This window comes from Patagioenas fasciata, chromosome 9, assembly GCF_037038585.1.
Source record: "Patagioenas fasciata isolate bPatFas1 chromosome 9, bPatFas1.hap1, whole genome shotgun sequence".
In the NCBI taxonomy this organism is placed as follows: Eukaryota; Metazoa; Chordata; class Aves; order Columbiformes; family Columbidae; genus Patagioenas; species Patagioenas fasciata.
In genome coordinates, this window is record NC_092528.1 from 14,708,448 (window position 1) to 14,726,648 (window position 18,201).

Sequence of the window (18,201 nt, forward strand, 5' to 3'; positions counted from 1 at the left end):
TTCCATCAGTACCATCTGTACCATGTAATGAGTTATAACTCCTCCTGTACCAGTTCTTCATCTTTTAAGACCCAGTTCAGCAAAGTCTTTAAATGCGTACTGAACTTCCTGTGGAGTAATGTATGTATTGGAATACCTACAGAACAGGGAGGGACTGCAAAATGGGACTACATCCAGCGGGGAAGGGTAATGACATTTTAGGTTCCTAATGGCCTCACCTTTCTATAATTTTTATATGTATGTGCATTTTTATACAAACAGATAATGAGGTGTGGCCATGACAGTAAAAGAGACATCTCATATACAGAGCACAGACACCAATGATCCCATTCACTCACTGCTCTAAACATAATTGGAATTGAATGAAGTTATACTTGTCAGATATTAATGCCCTCAGCATAATTTTTCCTCTTTTGTTAAAAAAGCTTACACATGAGTATGTTTCTCTGGCACCACATTTGTTTCCATTAATGGTGTGTTTCATTCCTTGCAAATTTTGCTATTTAACCTGCAGACTGAGTAATTCAAGGTTGTCTGGTGACATTCAAAACTTCCTCATGCTAATTGTTACTAGATTCATTCAGAAAATCTAAATGAGTCAAAACAATTTAACAGCTTTTTGAAGTTGGTTGCACAGTTACTTTGCCAAAGCTCAAGTACACTGAAGTTTTAGTAATACACATTTCTTTTGCCAGTAAAACCTCCACTATGCCTTCTAAGCTGGGAAAAAAATTGAATTCTGCTATCTTAATGAAAGGAAAAGCATTACTAAGTGTTTCTTTTATAAAACCAGTGCAAGTATGTATCATTGTATCATCTGGTTTTACAGAAACTGCTTTAATGCTGCATATAATGGAAACACAGCAATTCAACCCCAGAAACAACTTTTAGTTGACAAATCAATTAAGATCTGTAAAACCAGATAGTTCACTGAAAATTGCCTCATGTTCACTTTCATGAGGGGAATGACTATGGCAGGGTATTTCCTGGGAAAAAATCACAGATTTTTCTCTCTGGAGACATTGCATGTCCGGTGCAGCCACCACAACAAACTTTGGTTTCCCAAGTAGGAAATATCTAAAACCACATGAGCGATTCCACTACTTAAACTAAATATATCACCTTTAGGCACAATCTAAACTGAGGGCAATATGCAGACATGCTACGCTGTGTTTCCATCAAGATGGCTGCTCTGTTGGAATCATCAGGACCATCATTGCCCTTGTTTTCTTTGTATCTATCAGAAGAATGTTTCAGTCTTTCATCACTTTATTTTTAGTCTCTTAGGCCAGTTTTCTTTTGTAGTAACTTTTTCATGTTCCAACAGATAAAGTGCTATTGTAGCCAAGTCTCTGACCTCCATATCCTTTAGGATTTCAGTTAACAGAGCTTTGTGATTCATTATTGCTAAATTTTAAAGCATGTGTATTTTAACATCCTCCAAATATAACCTGTCTAAATCACAGGAGAGGTTTGAGGCATTGCTTTTTCATTGGTTGGTAAAAAGGAAAAATACTGTTTGAAGAATTATTTTCTCCACAGTGCAGGATGCTTCTGCCCTCCCTGGCCTAGAGAAAGGAAACGCGGTGCAGGCAAGTGCACGTCACCTGGTTCAGTTACACTGATCCACCATCCTCAGCAGTAACCAGCCCAGGACATGTTTCTGGAGACGGTAAATATGTCTTTAAGGGGAAGAGACAGGGTAAAACATGGAGAAGTAACACTGATGCTCTGACCCTTTTCAATTTGTTGTCTAAATAGCTAAACTAGACATCCAGGCTTTCAAAACACAAGCTTACCTTGGGGTCCAGGGTGGCCTATTGGCCCTGGTAATCCTACAGAGCCATCATGTCCTCTTTGTCCTGCATCCCCAGGAGGCCCTGGGACTGCAGAGCATGAATCATCTATTTTTCCTGGTTCACCAGGGTCACCTGGAATGTGCAATAGGAGAGAAAATTTGACAAAAGATTGGTTAATAGCTCCCATGTGAAAAATCAACATAACTATTAGCTGGTTTTGGTATTCAAGTGTATACTTTAAGTATTTTAAAATCTTGAATTACTGAGTCTCACTGCTTTTAATTTTACTCTTGGTCTTTCAGCACAGCATTTTAATAGCACGGCAAGCATGTGTTAGCAAGTGCATGTGTGTATGCTAGCTGCTATGTTTCAGATATTTGGTGTACAATTTCTGTATTAATGTGCCCCAAACTGATTTAAGCCTAAACTCTGCCCAATTTCAGCGCAAGTACCTTAGCACACGTGAACATTTACAGTATTTTGCCTATTCTTTGGCTGCAAAACCATCAATAAGCAGGCCAAGGAAGCTAACCCACAATACCCATTTAAAATAATTATAATAATAATAAAAAGACAATGGGCACATTTTATAAATTGAAAGTTACTGGGAGCCATTGGCTATTTGCATTTTGGAACAAAAGCAGAATCAGATCAATTCAGTCAGATTAAGGGTTCGGTGTTTTTAGCAATCCAGTGTTAGGATACAAGCTTTTGTTAAGTTTTTTTGAGTAGAAAGCATCTTGTGTGACAACTAAAACCCAAAATGATGATTTGAAACAAAACTATTTTACAAGTTTGACATCAAAGCATGAGACTTAGAAGTGCTAGAAGTGCTTAGAAGTGCTAGCTACTTATGTGAAAAGTCTATTAGAACTATGTTGTTTTAGCAGCATCTACCATTCCTAGCAGCCAAGCCAAGAATAGCTTCTAATAAGAATGGAATGTATCTATATAGAAGGAAACCCATGTGAAAAGAGCAATAATTGAGTCATGAACTTACCTATGAAACCTGAAGGATTTGAAAAATGGAAAGCAGATTGTGGCCATTGTGGTGCATGTAGAAACAAGTTTCAGGCATGTAAATTAGAGTAAAGAATAAAATGAGAACTGAAATCACCTACATGAAGTGACATTAGAAACAAATACATAGTTCAGAAATTTTTACACATGAGACATCAGTTAAGTTGTGTTTTTTCTTTTTTTTTTTTTTCCTGAGTTTGTTCAAATTGCCTGTATGCAGGTAAACATTAAGATTATATATGATTAGAAAGATCATGATTACAATTCAGTGAGTTTCTTAAGTACCTGTGGGACCTCTGGGACCAGGTTTTCCTTGAAAACCTTGGTCTCCTGGTTGTCCTATAGCACCAGGTGGACCCTGTGGGCCATGGATTCCCATAGGACCTGGAAAGAAAACAGTTGTGAAATTACATGTGATTGTATTGTGGGAAAGTGAATATATGAATAAGATGAAGTCTTGGCTGCTTGAGTAAGAAAAAATTCTTGGGACAGCTCGGGTCTTGTCTTCCAGAAAGAAATACACATTTTCTTCTTCTCTCCGTCGTCTTGAAATGAATTAAAATTTAGGACTTCTTCTAGAGATTGGAAGGGATTAGTGTAGGCAGCAGTTCTCTGCAGTGTATGGAAGAAGCTGGGTATCTAGATCCCTGTTTTCAAACTAAAGAATCTGTTGAAAGCACAATGCTATTGATGTGAGGCAGATGTGAGACTGTCAGTTCAAACACATCTGCATCTTTCATAGTTTCTCAAGCCTTCTGCAGAGAGGTCAAGGTTTGCTTTATCTGGCAGATTCAAAACTTTTACTGCCTCATTCTCGGGTTGGAAGGGGAGTCTCCCAAGAAGCTGTTGGAAGCAGTACATGTGACTCTGGCTCTACTCTGACCTTCTACCCCAGCCCTATCTTATCTGGAGGTGTGCAATGTCCAGCCTACTCCTGCCTGGCTCAGTCTCCAAGGACAATCCCCTGTACACAAGGCTCAGTTGCAAAGGACTGGCTGTAAGTACATGTGCTTGTTAAAGACATCTCAGACCATACCCTGTAGGCCTCTTCTTCCTTGGTTCCCTGGAAAACCTCTGGCTCCTTGTTGCCCTCGCTGCCCAGGGTTACCTGGTGTCCCTTGAATACCGATATCACCTGGATCTCCTCGCACAAAGACAGTCTCTCCAGGAGGACCAGGATTCCCAGGCTGACCTATGGTAAAATAACTTTATTATATTTCAAATTTTTAATATATGAACAAAGCATAAACATCTAAAAATAGCCATATTCTACTGGCTTTTTGCTTTTGGGTTTTCTCCCTGGGATGTAGGGCAGCCCTTTCATGTCTTTGGAAATATTAGCAATCGCTTTTGTCCAAGGCACTGTAAGGATGACAATAATAGGAATAGCTCCCAAATTCCCTGTAGATTTGTGCAAGTAGAAGGCAGCAAGTTAATGTTATGGGTGTTGAGACGCTGTTACTCTATATTTATTACAGTGTTGCTTACACATCCAATCTCCTTACCCTGTTTCATAATAGGAAGTAAGGACTGGTTCAGGTAATACTTGATATAAGGGGCCAGAACAACTTTCAAGAGCTCCATTTGAGGACCCAAATTGATAGGAGTTGACTGCATCCCTTGGCAACCCCTGTTTGTAACAGAAGTGAGGTCTACATACATGCTTACAAAAGAGTTGCCCCCTTTAGCTTTCCCAAGACTGGATTTAGATTGGAAAGCTTTTTGTGGGTTTACCAACAGTGACAGGCCTCTGGACAACATCTTTTATCCTTCTTGCAAGGAGGAGAGGCCAGTGATCTTATTTCTGTTGAAAATGAGATTTGTTGTAGCAGCAGGACTTGTACAGAATTACCATACAGGCCAGAAAACTGAATCTGGAGATCTCTATTTTATTCTTGCTCTGGTGATCTCTCCACTTCTCTGTGTATTCACTGAGGTATTGATGGGTTTCTTTGTTGCCCTATGCAGTTTTATCCATTGTTCCATAGACAGCAATCCAGTTACTCCTAGTAGCTTCAGGGGCTTTTTACATGATCAAATTGGGTATTTTTCATTTTAATACCTCTGATGCCATTTAAACCAGGTGGTCCTTGATCACCCGGAGGACCAGGAGAAGCACTATCGGGAGATCTTCCCATAGGTCCAGTGGGTCCAACAGGTCCTCTTCTACCTAAGGGATCACATTTTACAAAACAAAGAAAGAAAAAAAAAAATCTGAGGTGTTTTTTTACGTTACAGAAATAAGGTACTAACTAAAAGAATGCTGACATGAAGTCATGGAGATAATGTATGCTCTCACTTGTATACTGAGCATACCAGTGATTAGGCTAATGAAGACATCTTGTGAAGTGAAAATATTTATCTTCTAAAATTTTTAATTCTTCCGATAAAATGTACTTAAACTAAAGAATGCATCATCACACCTTGGCATATTGCTGCAAGTAGCTGCCTTCTCCTGAATTCTAACAATGGGAGAAATGGTAGAAATATAAGAGGAGTCGAGACTATGGAATCATTCTGCCTGGGACAGGATAAGTATTCACAGGTTGTTCCTAGCAAAAGTGAGTTCAGCCATTTCCTAAAAACACTGTTGAATAAGATGAATTTACTAGCCTTAAATGTATTTTTTTCCCAATTTGTAATCTGCATTTTTGCAAAAAAAAAGACATTAGCACTTTTACGTATGGCAGGCAGGAAGAGTTACAGGTTATCATCCTCTGCATAACACTTTTAAATAGCTGCAGCTTGTTAGAACATATGTTGCACTGCGGTGCCTTCTCTTTTCTACGAAGCAGATCTAGTTTCTTCAGTCTTGTTTTTGACCCCATCCTTCCATTTTCTCTCTAGTGAGTTCTTCCCAGTTTGTCAAAGCTGGACACGGGATACCATGGGAGGCCTTGCCCATCCTATGTCAAGCAGTGTTAATACATCTTAGAATGAAACAACTTCTCTTTTTTTTTTTCTCTCAACAACACCATTCTGTTGACTCCCCCAATTCATAAAGTAGTAACCGAATTGAGAAAAATTGTCTTCACCTTAAAATAATTCACCTCACCAGAATTCACCCCGGCTAGTTTCGTTCTGTATGACACACTGTGGCAAGGTTTGGTAGAGCAAAGCTCATGTCATTTCTAATTGCAGAATTGCTGAGGCTTGAATGGGCCTCTGGAGACTTTCTCGTCCAACCTCCTCCTCAAAGCAGGAGGCTAGAGCAGCTTGCCTAGGACTCTGTCCAGCTGGGTTTTGAGAATCTCCAAGGACAGACACTTCATAACTTCTCTGGGTAACCTGTTCCCATATTTAATCACCCTCACAAGAAAAGAAAACTTTTCCTTATATTTAAGTAGAATTTCGTGTATGTCAGTTTGTGCCCATTGCCTCTTATCCTGTCCCTGGATACCACTGTGAAGAATCTGTCTCCATGTCCTTCCCATCAGGTACTTATACATACTGATAAAATCCCTCCGGAGCCTTCTCTTCTGGAGGCTTAGCAGTTTCTACTCCCTCAGCCTCTCCTCATACAACAGATACTCCAGTCTCTTAACCTTCTCAGTAGCCTTCTCTCAAACACTTGCTTTTTTCCTATTTCTATGCACCAAGGCTCTGCAATAATCACAGCAATCTTGTGATACAGTTCTATGCCATTTACATCAGAATAGTTGATAAGATTTACTGTATTTCTGTGACTACCAGATCTCCTACACTCTTTTTCTTCAGGAATTTCTTCCCAAGAGGCAACTCCACCTAGCAGTTCCCTGCATCTGTCCAAGTCCATCATTCTCTATTCTCATTCTTTCCTTTTCTGTAACATAATAAACAAGAAATACTGGGATCTCTGAATCTACCCAGGAAACATCAGCATGTTATTGCAACAAAAATGTTTTAGGGAGGGGATCTTCTGGGTATGCTTTAATGTTCATACTAACCAGGGGAAGACCCTGTATGAGCTTCATTTCAACTCTGCAGGGCATCACTAAGGAGAAAACCCTTTCTTACCTGGGAATCCTGGGAATCCCCTTTCTCCCGGGGGGCCTGGAATAGAAATACCAGGCCATCCAGGTTCACCTCTGTCTCCTTTTGGTCCAGGTTCTCCTGGGTATCCTGGGGCCCCTGTTTCACTTTGACCTTTATAGGAAAACAATTATGTACATAAAGCTTGCAGTGAGTACAAATACAGATGTGCAGAATAGAAATATCAGCTGCAGATGTTCTTCCTTGCAAGGGTTGCCTAGTGCTATTTTTCTGGTTCTCTCTTGGAAGCTGGATAGAGTTTTGTTGAATCTGGCCCTAATTCATCTCTTTCAAAGAAAGCAATCTTTTTGCTTTAATGCTCTTCTTCAGGGGTTATTTTATGATGCCACTACTGTCTGTAACTTGAAGTACACACTGACTGCATGGTCTTAAATTTAATTTTCTACCAGCATAAACTTATAATCTCTAGAGAGATGGTGAGCACTGTTTAATACTCCTTCAAAAGCACTTCTGAAAGTTGCAAATAGATTAGTGTGAGTGAAATCCAGGTTCCTCTTGTTAGTGGCACAACTCCCATGGACTTTAATGGGGCTGGGATTTCATAAATCTCCTTTGAATTTGTTAATTTATTTTTTACATATAGAAAAACTGGAGACTTGGCTGTACTTTGAATCATCTGCACTGAACATTTTCATTTTATAAACAGCTTTGAAAGGTTCCAACAAAACTATGAGTAATGGAAGGTTTAAAGTTTTCCCCACAAATAACCGCAGGTGTGTCATTAGGCATACTTGAGATTCTGTTTGAAAGTTTAGTCTGGGCCTTATTATCTTCTGGGGAAGGCAAATGTCAAAATAACGTGCATCATTGCTTGCACGTTCAGTCACTTAAGATTTTCTGTTCCACATAGCTATTTCTCTTCTTTACCTGGAGATCCTGCAGAACCTTTTTGACCTTTTAGTCCATCCAAGCCATCCAGTCCGGGCAGTCCGGGAAGACCTGAGAGGTATTACAGGCATGACAGGGTGCCACAATAATCCTTTAAAGTTGCAATTAAAAATTATGCTTTTTTTTTTTTCTGGCAACACATTCTGAATCAAGGCAGGGTATTTGCTGAATTTGATTCTTATTGGCAATTGAAGATGAAATCACATTACACCTGAATGCAGTCTTTTTGGAAAGGAAAATGTGAAAATTCTGAAAATAGTAATCATGATCCAGTTTCACCCCAAAGCAATTAGCAAACATACCTTTTAATCCTTTAGGTATTGCTGTACTGCAGCTAGCAGCAGGAAGCTCAGTATGGGCTCATTGACTCTACATTGAAGCTCCTGTCTGTGGCCAGACTACTGTTGGCTACAACTACTGCTAGCCCAATGTTGGCTGTGCTGTCACTGCCTGACCAGGTGACCTGCATGCAGACACTGCCTAAAATAACTGTAAAGCTGGAACTTCACTGTTCCAAATGTAAGTGCAATTTAATCTAGATGTACTAGAAAGAAGATAAATTTTCACCTTGCTGCTTTCCCCCAGTCCTTCAGATTTCACACAGAAAACAATATTAGTTGGCTTGTTTGTTTGTTTTTTCATGATGCTATTACAAAAATTCTTTAAACTGAACAGCACAAAGTCTTTGAAGACAATGAATCTGTAATTGAGACCCATGCTGACATGCGGTAGTATACAGCAGCTTTGTCACTAGTGATTTTCATGAGATGACCAGATCACAGGCTGAGTGTTCATGGTAGTCAGGTGTATTATTTGTACTTTATAATCTGTGCTTTTTTGAAAATTGCTAAAACACGATAAGTAAAAACATAGATGGCATTTTTTTATCTCTTCTTAGTGTTGAACTAATCTGAGATTGTGTTTGTTGCTTGCAGTAGAGAGTAAAAATGTAATGTCATTAGCACTTTGTAGTTTCCTAAATTGTATAGACAAAGTATAAAATGTGAAGATGTACACCACTAAATGCAGACAGCAGCCTGTCACCTGCTGATAGGAACAGATCTGGCAAAACTGATGGGCCATTTTGTAACAGGTTTCAAAGAGGTTTCAGACACAGGAATAGACCTGGGACATTTCTTGCCTCAGACAGGGACAGATTAGAGTGGTCACTGGTTGTCAAGAAGTTGAACAATACTGGCGGGGCCCGTTCCTGTCTCTTTTCCATCTTTGTTCTGCCTGATTTCCCTCCCCACCATGTCCTCTCCTGGTCACATAGAATTCCCCGTCCAGTTGCAGTGGTATTCCACAAGTCTGAATTATCTTTGTCTGTCTCCTTTTCCCTGTCTCACCAATTCCTGGCATAGAAGATGTAGGTTCTCTGTTTCAGTTCCTGTGCTGGATCCCAGCCTGTCCTGCAGCACGCAGATCTGCTGTATATCCAGAGCATGAATCACGGGAGAATTTATTGCTCTACTTAAGCACATATGAATGGATTTTATTTTATTTTTTTTTTAAGTTTATAAATTGGGTCAAATCTGTCAGGGACAAATTGCTGCAGGAATAGCAACAAAAATACCCTTCATTAAATTCTTCACCTTCCAAATTTAAAGGTCCCTAGTTCAAAGACAGGTCATCTGAGAAAGGAAAAATAAAAGGGCACTAGAGTCCTTTTAACAGACACACCAAAAATAATAATCCCATAGCTTTGTTCTCAGAAACCATTGAATTATTTTAGTTAAAATTTAACAAAAGAATGAAAAGAAAGGAAAAAAATCCAGCCTGTAGCAAACACTGGTCTGGAAAAATTTTAAATCGAGAAGATTGTTTGAAAACCTGCAAGACATGGATAATATACTCTTCTAAGTAATCCCCTTCCTAATATGGGATACTAGTAATCCAGCTTGTAATATCTTTTCTGCCTTTAATTAACTGCTCTTTAACTTTTCATGACATTCTAAGTTTCAGTCCTGCTCTCTGTAGCCTGCTTGTACTTCGGGGATATTCCCATTTTCAAATTGGTGTAAAAGTTGCATGCCAATTTGGGGAATTTAACAGTGGTATTTTAAAATTATTATGAACTTCTAATGATTTTTGGCACCCATGTCACCATTTAAAACTTTTTTTTTTTTTAGCTCATTCAGTCAGGATTTCCTTGGTTTACTTGCTTTCCAGGGAATTTCTGACACATTCGCCAACAATCTATTATAATATCAACACATATAATTCTAGATTTTTGGATTCCTATAGTCCCATATTTCTAGGTACAGCTGAATTGGCTGACCTATGTATGAACCACTGTTCCTGTATTTTACAGCCCAATTCTGCTTCTACTCACACAAGTAATTCTGCTGATGTTCTTAATATTACTTGCTTCATCAAAGATTACTCATACAAGTAAGGCTTGCCAGACCAAGCCCTTAACTAGTAAAACTATCTCTGTAATAAAGAAAATGTGATTATGCTTTGGTAGGTGCTGTTTAACTAATTTTTGTAATGTAAAAGTTCTTCAGGCACAACACATTTAATGCAAATGAGAAGCAATTAGACTAACAAGGCCATGTACTTAGATATGAATAGCCAATTAACCGTTTCACTTCTAATGCTAGGAAAAATATTTATTGAAAATGGCATTAATATCTATATTCATCAATTTAACTGAAATACAATTTCCATTCTGTTTTCATTACTGGATATAATCTCAAAGGTGTCAACCCTCTTTTCAACTATGCTGGCAATATATAGAATCCTAAGGCTTAGCAGGCCACTTGGTCTCTAATGAATTACCTTTTGGAACTGAACTTTCCCCTCTGCAGCATGTGTGTTAATTTGTTACATTTCCTATGCAGGACTTGGAATAACTTCTGTGCAATATAGAAGTGGCTTACTACTTACAACAAGAAAAGAGATTCCATCTGCTACCAAGAAGTTTTCAGCTCTTTTTTTTTTTTTTTTTTTCTTGGACCCCTCTCAATTTAGACATCCTTGTCACTGCAGATCTCTGCCTTTGATAGAGCAAATATTGTTTGCAACAATGAGATGTTCTCTTGCAGATCATGCACCAGCAAGGAATCTGTTATGACAGTTTAAATTGGCACCACATACTTTACTGCAAGCAATCATAAATGGTTTCCATTTTTAATGTAAATTTTCAGTAGTTTATAGAAAAACCTCAATTTTTCCTTAGGCTGAATTTGAAAAAGTGAATGTATTGTTCCCTCTAAGCATTTATCATAGCCCCAAGTGTTACTTTACTGTCATTTCTGCATATGGTCACTAATATTCTTCCTGTCCAGTGACTGGTTACGAAGCACAGTATAACACAGAGAGGATACAATGTACATAGCTGATTACCTTTCTTTATAAAACATGAATGCAACTTATAATTTCAGTATGTCATTCTCAGTATAGCAAAGGTTAATAATCTTCTCAAACAAAAACAACGTGATAGATGAACTGCTGTTCAGTCTAAACATAACAATCCTTGTGAATAAGTGTAAATTAGGATTTGGGGGAAAGGTTTCTACATTAAATAGATTAAAAATCAGGCTTTGGAGAAAACAAAACATCAAAACCACCAACAAAAATAACTCAAGTTATCTTACAACAAATTGTTAAAACAAATTTGTAAGACAAAACTGTCTGCACAAGTTTGATGGTTTTGTTAGAGTAACAGTGGCGCTCCCTGGTGAAAAGGTAGAACACAGCATAATTGAAGTGAAACAGCTGAATTACTGCAAACTCCTTTTTCTTTCCTTAACTACTTCTATCAGTTACATCAGCTGAGCCAGAATCTGTTTCTGCCTTTTTCCTTACTCAATTTAGGTTGCATCCCATTTTCTGAGGTAGCATTTATGTTACTTTTCAAAGGCAATAGGAACTGGCTTAATTATTCTAGCAGTTTGAGAGAATACACAGTCAAAATGTTGCTCACAGGCCTTTTCCATTTTCACTACTAAAAGTGTATTTATGTCTGGTGCTGTTACATGACCAGTAGAACAGCACTGTATACTGCTTACCTTTTCTGCCTTGTGATCCAGGTAATCCTTGCAATCCTGGAGGTCCCAAAATTCCATGTTTCCCTTTTTCTCCAGGTTCTCCTGGCAATCCCTGATGACCTGTCGCTCCTACACACACACACACACACACAACTATGAATGCGCAAATCTATTAAACTGTTGATTTATTTTTCTTTTTTCTTCATGCTATGCAGCACACTGCATTAATCAGAGGTACCTGAAAGTGTATGGGAATGTATGAAGAACTGATGGATTTTGCTTTCTGAGAGTGAGCAGACTATTGCTGCTGTCTATAGGTATGGAAATAGCTTTCAATCCACACCTTCATATGATCTATGATTTCTCTAGCATCCTCCACAGAGGTGCCTCCTCCGCCAAATTTTCCTGTTCCATATATCTTTTGAACTGTTACATGGCACTATTTTTCAAACTTTGGCATTACCTGGAAATCCAGGTATTCCTGGGTATCCAGGGTCACCCTTGGATCCTGGTCGTCCAGGTTGCCCTTGGATACCTGGTGAACCCTTCTCTCCTGGGAATCCACAGAGTCCTTAAAGAAAAAAGAAAATCTAGCATTTATTTGTTTAAAGTTGCCCATTCTTCATCTCATTATAAGCTTACAAATATAAAAGTTCAGTAAGGTGTTTCTTGACTAGAAAAATAATTTTATTCAAATAATGCCAGTCCTTGCATCTATATATAACAATGAATTCTACTGATCTCTCTGGTGTTAACTGAAAGAGCAGACATGCCCAGCAAGAAATAGCCAAGCCAGGTTTTATTCTGGTGTCAGTTTGTTGGTGCTGTACTAGACAACAGTAGCCTCTACCTCCAATGTTCATCCTGGCTACATTGCACATTGTGATGCCTCTCCAGTCCCTGGGCTTACAACTATAGAAAATACCACTCAATATACACATGAAGCAGAGCTCTCTATCCACTAATGAAACTTAGAGAAAATAAGTTTTTAAGTCAAATTTTTTCTTCAGTCAGAGGTACCTGGTAATCCTGGATCTCCAGGAGGCCCTTTTCGACCACGTGTACCAAGCAGAGGAACTGGGTCACCTCTCTTGCCTGTTGAGTGACAACAACTTTCATTTCATACAAGTATCCTTTTCATCCACAAACCCAAAGTTGGACAATTTTGTAAGATCAGATAATTTACTATACATATTAGCAGCCATAAAAGAGACTGAGAACACAGAGTGAAAAATGCTTTGGCCCATGCAAGTTATCTGCCAGCTCAGCTTGTCTTGAAGTATTAACTCAATTTATGTCTCGAATGACTCCTGGCAGCATTCATGTAAAGTTTCCATAACGAAAAAGCCAAAAACAAAACCAAAAATTATGGGAACTTTACCAATACTGACAACATATAATGAAAAGATATTGAATAAACTCCCTGTAACACTTTATTAAACAAAGAAAACTCCTTATGTAGGTTGGTGAGGATATGCAAAATCAATATAGTGTGAGTCTATTTTACTCAGTAAAGACCTTTCACGGACTCGCTGAGGACTTCAAGCTAGCACGTCTTCTTTCTGTCTGTGCTGAAATTCCTGTTTATCACATAATCAATAATTCTGAGCAATTTCGCCTTACATTGTCTGTACAAATGTCTGACCTCTCCTACCAACTCATGCTGTTTCCAGCTTCATTGTCTGATTTTGCTCTGAAGGCTTAAGAGAAACTATCAAGTTCAAATGTTGCTAGAAATCCCCTGCCATAGCAACCCCCACCTTTACTGGCTATTTGCTGCTTTAGTTCTAAGGAAAACTTTTCCAGTAAATTTGTTTTCAATAAATTTCATAGAAGTTTTCTTTATATTGACTATTTTACTTTACTATTTTTTTTTTTTTTTTTTGGTAGGGACATATTCCCTGGCTGAGAAGGTCTTGAATTTTTGAAGAAATGGAAAATGTAACTGAAAAAATAATTTCTCCTGTCCTCTTAATGTTTTTTTCCAAGCAAAGATTTGATTTTGTTATTAGTAATGAAGTCCTGCTTCATGGAAATTTGGAATATGATAGACAATACCCTTTTGTATTTCACTGAAACACTTTACAAATCTAAATATTATAGATAATTTTTTCAGGATAATCTCTACCTATGCAAAAAATAATATGCAAAACTTTATCTTTTCAACTGAATAATTTTGCTTGCACGGGTATGAACTCTGCCTGATTTCTTATGCTACACTTTCAGATGTTCCAAGAATGCAAAAATCATAGCCTGGAAAATAAGTGATATAAAAAAAATTACAAATCATGTAGAATATTTTAAAAATTCCACATATCTGTATAACACTATACCATAATACCATAAACAATTGCATTTTCTCTTATTTGATTTGACAAATTTTACAGATCCATAAGAGTGGATTTTTGCATGTGTTTGATGGAATATTAAACCCTATGAAATCTGACACAAACTTACCTTCTAAACTAGTAAGACCTACTTTAGAAGGGACAAACTGTTACAGAATATAGCAAAACACAAATTTTCTCTTCAGGTAAGTCAGACTTGTTTCTAATGACATTTGTGTTTTAATTCTTTTCACTTCTGTCCTGTTTTCCCCATTCTAGTGAGTACTTGCCATCTATCAGAACACACTCATCCTAACAATACTGCTCTTCTCCAAAGTACATCTATTTGAACTCATTACCTTTAGATCCTTTGGGGCCAGTCAGTCCTGGGTTTCCAGGGATTCCTGGTAAGCCAACATCACCCTGATTTTTTAAACAAACAAACAAACAAAACAAAACCACAAAATAAAAATGTTTGGCATAGGATATGTGTAGCAGGAATTATCTGTAAGAGCATTTGGTTCTCTTACACTGGTAAATGGGCCAGCAATCAATATGGATAGCAAACTGTGCCTGAAGCTCAACAGCAAAGCATGCTGTCTTTGTTACATGTCTAACAGTGACCACTAACACTTTCAAGAAGCTGTAGATTAGACTTGCTAATAATTTTGAATTTGTGCTTCCATAGTTTATGCTAACTCTTGGCTTGAACAGCTTAAATTCCCCACAGATGGCTTAAGTGATTTAAAAGGTACCATAAAAATGTACCAAATATTGTTGTATGTTGCCCAAAATTTACTATAAACATTAACCAGAAATATATTGTACTGTAGCAGTAAGAATGTAAAGGTTTCTCTTAGTTCTTCTTTTGAATAATGTCCTGTAATCAGCAAAACAGATTATCTCTTCAAAGAAATATGCTAAAAGCCAAGTCAACCAAAGATATGTCCCTTTACAAAAACAAACAAAGCAACCACAAAACAACTGTGCTTTAAGCTTCATGTAATCTCACAGCCTGTTTTCCTAGCGTACAAGCCAGAGGAGAATTTTATCTTATATGTGATATATGTGCAGTTTTCTCTATTTGTTCTTACGCAATATTGCTTGCTTGGTTTCTGTTTGGTGTAAGTTGTCAGTATGGGCACAGAAGACTTGGTATGTCATGTCTGTTGGCTTGGCTGCTCCACATAGCAAGATCTGAAGAAACAGCTATACATTATATTAATTTCATACTTGTGCTGCTGCTACATTGTGATCTCTGCAGTAAGTGATTTGTCAATCTGTTCTTAGGAATCATGGCAAAGACTTGATTGTGCATCCATTTTTTCTCCCCCCTAATTAGTGTGGTGTAGCCTGGACTTCCACCAAGTGGCCATATATTATAACAAAATCACAACATGCAGCTAGGAGGGAGGGCAGATGCCCTTTGTTGACTCTGACTATAGTTCCTGCTAAAATGTTATCAAAGGATTTAAGTGTTGCAGAAAGGAATTTCCTGACAGTCTGTTTTCAGGAGGAGCATCTAAAGGGTAAGTACAATAGAAGTGCCCTTCACCATGTTTCTTGGAGGAAGGAGATAACTGCAAAGTCCAGGACACTTCACTACCACTTTCAGTTTACCTGGTCACCTGGTTGTCCTTGAAAACCTGTACTTCCTTTAAAGCCCTTTGGTCCTGGGAGACCCCGTGATCCTGGAAACCCCATCAGTCCAGTGTCACCGTGGTCACCTGGCAGTCCCGGGACACCGTTCTTCCCTGGAAATCCTGGGGTGCCTCTGAAACCAGTATTGCCTTTTTCACCTGAAGTTAATTGCAGAACAAGATAACAACCAATATAGTCAAGCTATGATTTGGCATTTATTTTGCATGTGGCTACGCTTTACCCTATGTGTATTGCCTTAGTTGTCCAATTGTCCAATGAAACTAGCCTGCTATTTTAAGAATCTGTAAACACGGTAAGGTAGCTGGGTGTTACTGCAACTGTGAGTCCAAACGTGTGAAAAACACCAGTGATTTACAACAGATGAATGTGTGTATATGCAGGGCTTTATTTTATGAACCTACCTCTTTCACCTTTAAATCCATCCTCACCAGGAAACCCTGGTTCCCCCTTTTGTCCTTTCTCAAGACGGAGGTTAATGCAGCCACTGTCTCCTGGAGGCCCTCTTTCACCTTTGAACCAAACATATGGAATATAAGTAAATCCTCATGACACGTCCTGAAAATTAATTTTAGTGAAGACTTCCATAACAGAGACAGCTTTCAAATGTGGTTCTCAGTGGTTTCAGCAGGCTCACTGCTCACACAATTTATTACCCTTCTGGGGGTTTTTTTGTTGTTTTTGTGGGGTTTGTTTGTTTGTTTTTGTTGTTGTTGTTGTTAGTTAATTCAGTAGTAACCCAGGTTATGTTAAATCAGAATTATTCCCTGCTTGTCTGGAATATGAAAGATGGTGATTGTATTGTCTACTCCATAGTGTACTGTCTGTGATTGCACCTTGGAGTTGGTTGTTCTCTTTCTTATATTAATATTTAGAGAGATTATTTCCTGCATGTTTTACATAGATTGAAAAACACAGACAATATAATAGAAAACTTGAAAAATCTAAAGTTTCAGATGTGTACAGGACAAAATTCAAGGTTTGTCTGAATAAGTGATGTTGCTGTGTTTGATTTAGTGGTAAATGCACCTATTCATCTGAGTGGAATTAATTTTTCTTTAGTTATTTTTCATCATGCATTTGTAAGTGAGATAACTGTATCTAGGATTTAGTATCTCTGAAAATAGAAGTGAATATACCCTTATAACAAGAAGAAAAAGTAAATATATTCTTAACACAGTAGTAACAAAACTAAACATAGCAATAATATAACTACAGAGTGAAGCGATTTTTACAAACCTTTTATTCCCATATCTCCACATTCTCCACTAGGCCCAGGTGGACCCATTTCTCCTTCTTCACCTTTAATACCAGAGATTCCCATTGGGCCTTGTGTTCCTGGGAGTCCTGGGAATCCTTGGGGCCCGTGAATCCCTTTGCTTCCTGGTAATATTAAATGCTTTATTTACATATTCAGTCTGCTATGCTGTGGCTGTCATATTCTAAGGAAGACTGTAAAGCAATAGGCAGGATGTTTAGCAGGTCTCTTTACGGAATCAGCAAAGCTAGAGAACCAATAGCTGGAGCGTGGCTTCATGCCAAGATCAAACTTGTCTTGAAAACCAGATTGTCTCGAAGCAAATAATTATTTTCCCCCTCCCTGCTGCCACCCTCTGGAGCTTTCAGCTTCACTCACTACCAAAGCAGCTATCCTCAGCACACCTCAAATACCATGCATAGCCTAAGACACCACCAGATTTTGCTTGTGGCTACTGGAAATCACGACTTCTCTGTTCAGATGACAGAAGAAAAGAGGATTTTGCTATAATTATTGAGAACTTTTGCCCATTAGCCGGTGATGACTCGGGACCAAAATCACATTTTTTTAATAAGTATTAGAGACACTGTGAAGCTATTTCTCCACTTACTAATCAGCATACAATCACAGACTGCATCAGTAAAGGAGACAGTGTGGATGTTATAAACAATATATTGTTCTTATTATAGCATATTATAATGTCAACCTATTACAAATAGTCAGGAAATAATGTATGGAAATATGTCAGTGTTGTAAAACAACTAAAGCACCAGGATGCATTAAGCTTTTTCCATTCCTTTGTTTTCATTATAAGAAAAAAAATAAAGGATGCTGTTGTTCTTGCCTCTGCCCTGTTGCAGGGTCTTATTCTCGAAGTGGGAAAGCGAGGAGGGTACAAAGTACTTCTAGCTTTAACAGCAGTAGGAACTTCTCCCTCTACAGGAGAAGTTACAGATGAGGTGGTCTGCAGAGTGTTTAACATACCTGTTTGTCCTGGGAAACCAGGGGGCCCTCTATTGCCTGGAAGTCCTGGAAGTCCTCGGGAGCCTGGAGGACCTGGGGGACCTTGTGAGCCAGGAGGACCTTTGAGACCTTTGATTCCAGGTGGCCCAGTTAGGCCTCTGTCTCCCCTCTGACCTTTAAAGCCTGGTAAGCCTGAAGAAAAAGAGCTTTATTTTATGTATGTAAATGCAGGACAAGGGTTCAGCAATTGTATCTAAAAA

General features: G+C 38.3%; 1 protein-coding gene across 1 annotated transcript in view; it reads right to left on the reverse strand.

The window, feature by feature from the left end:
* COL4A4 (collagen type IV alpha 4 chain) overlaps window positions 1-18,201 on the reverse strand; it is a 73,805-nt gene that overhangs the window by 9,558 nt on the left and 46,046 nt on the right. The window contains exons 30-44 of the mRNA XM_065844618.2: window positions 17,963-18,133; window positions 16,960-17,103; window positions 16,125-16,232; window positions 15,682-15,860; window positions 14,421-14,484; window positions 12,755-12,829; window positions 12,198-12,305; window positions 11,756-11,863; window positions 7,719-7,790; window positions 6,816-6,944; window positions 4,882-4,989; window positions 3,856-4,011; window positions 3,105-3,203; window positions 2,800-2,808; window positions 1,800-1,931 (exon numbers count right to left, since the gene is read on the reverse strand). Coding sequence (XP_065700690.1) covers window positions 1,800-1,931; window positions 2,800-2,808; window positions 3,105-3,203; window positions 3,856-4,011; window positions 4,882-4,989; window positions 6,816-6,944; window positions 7,719-7,790; window positions 11,756-11,863; window positions 12,198-12,305; window positions 12,755-12,829; window positions 14,421-14,484; window positions 15,682-15,860; window positions 16,125-16,232; window positions 16,960-17,103; window positions 17,963-18,133 — 1,662 coding nt within the window. The remainder of the gene's footprint in view (window positions 1-1,799; window positions 1,932-2,799; window positions 2,809-3,104; window positions 3,204-3,855; window positions 4,012-4,881; window positions 4,990-6,815; window positions 6,945-7,718; window positions 7,791-11,755; window positions 11,864-12,197; window positions 12,306-12,754; window positions 12,830-14,420; window positions 14,485-15,681; window positions 15,861-16,124; window positions 16,233-16,959; window positions 17,104-17,962; window positions 18,134-18,201) is intronic.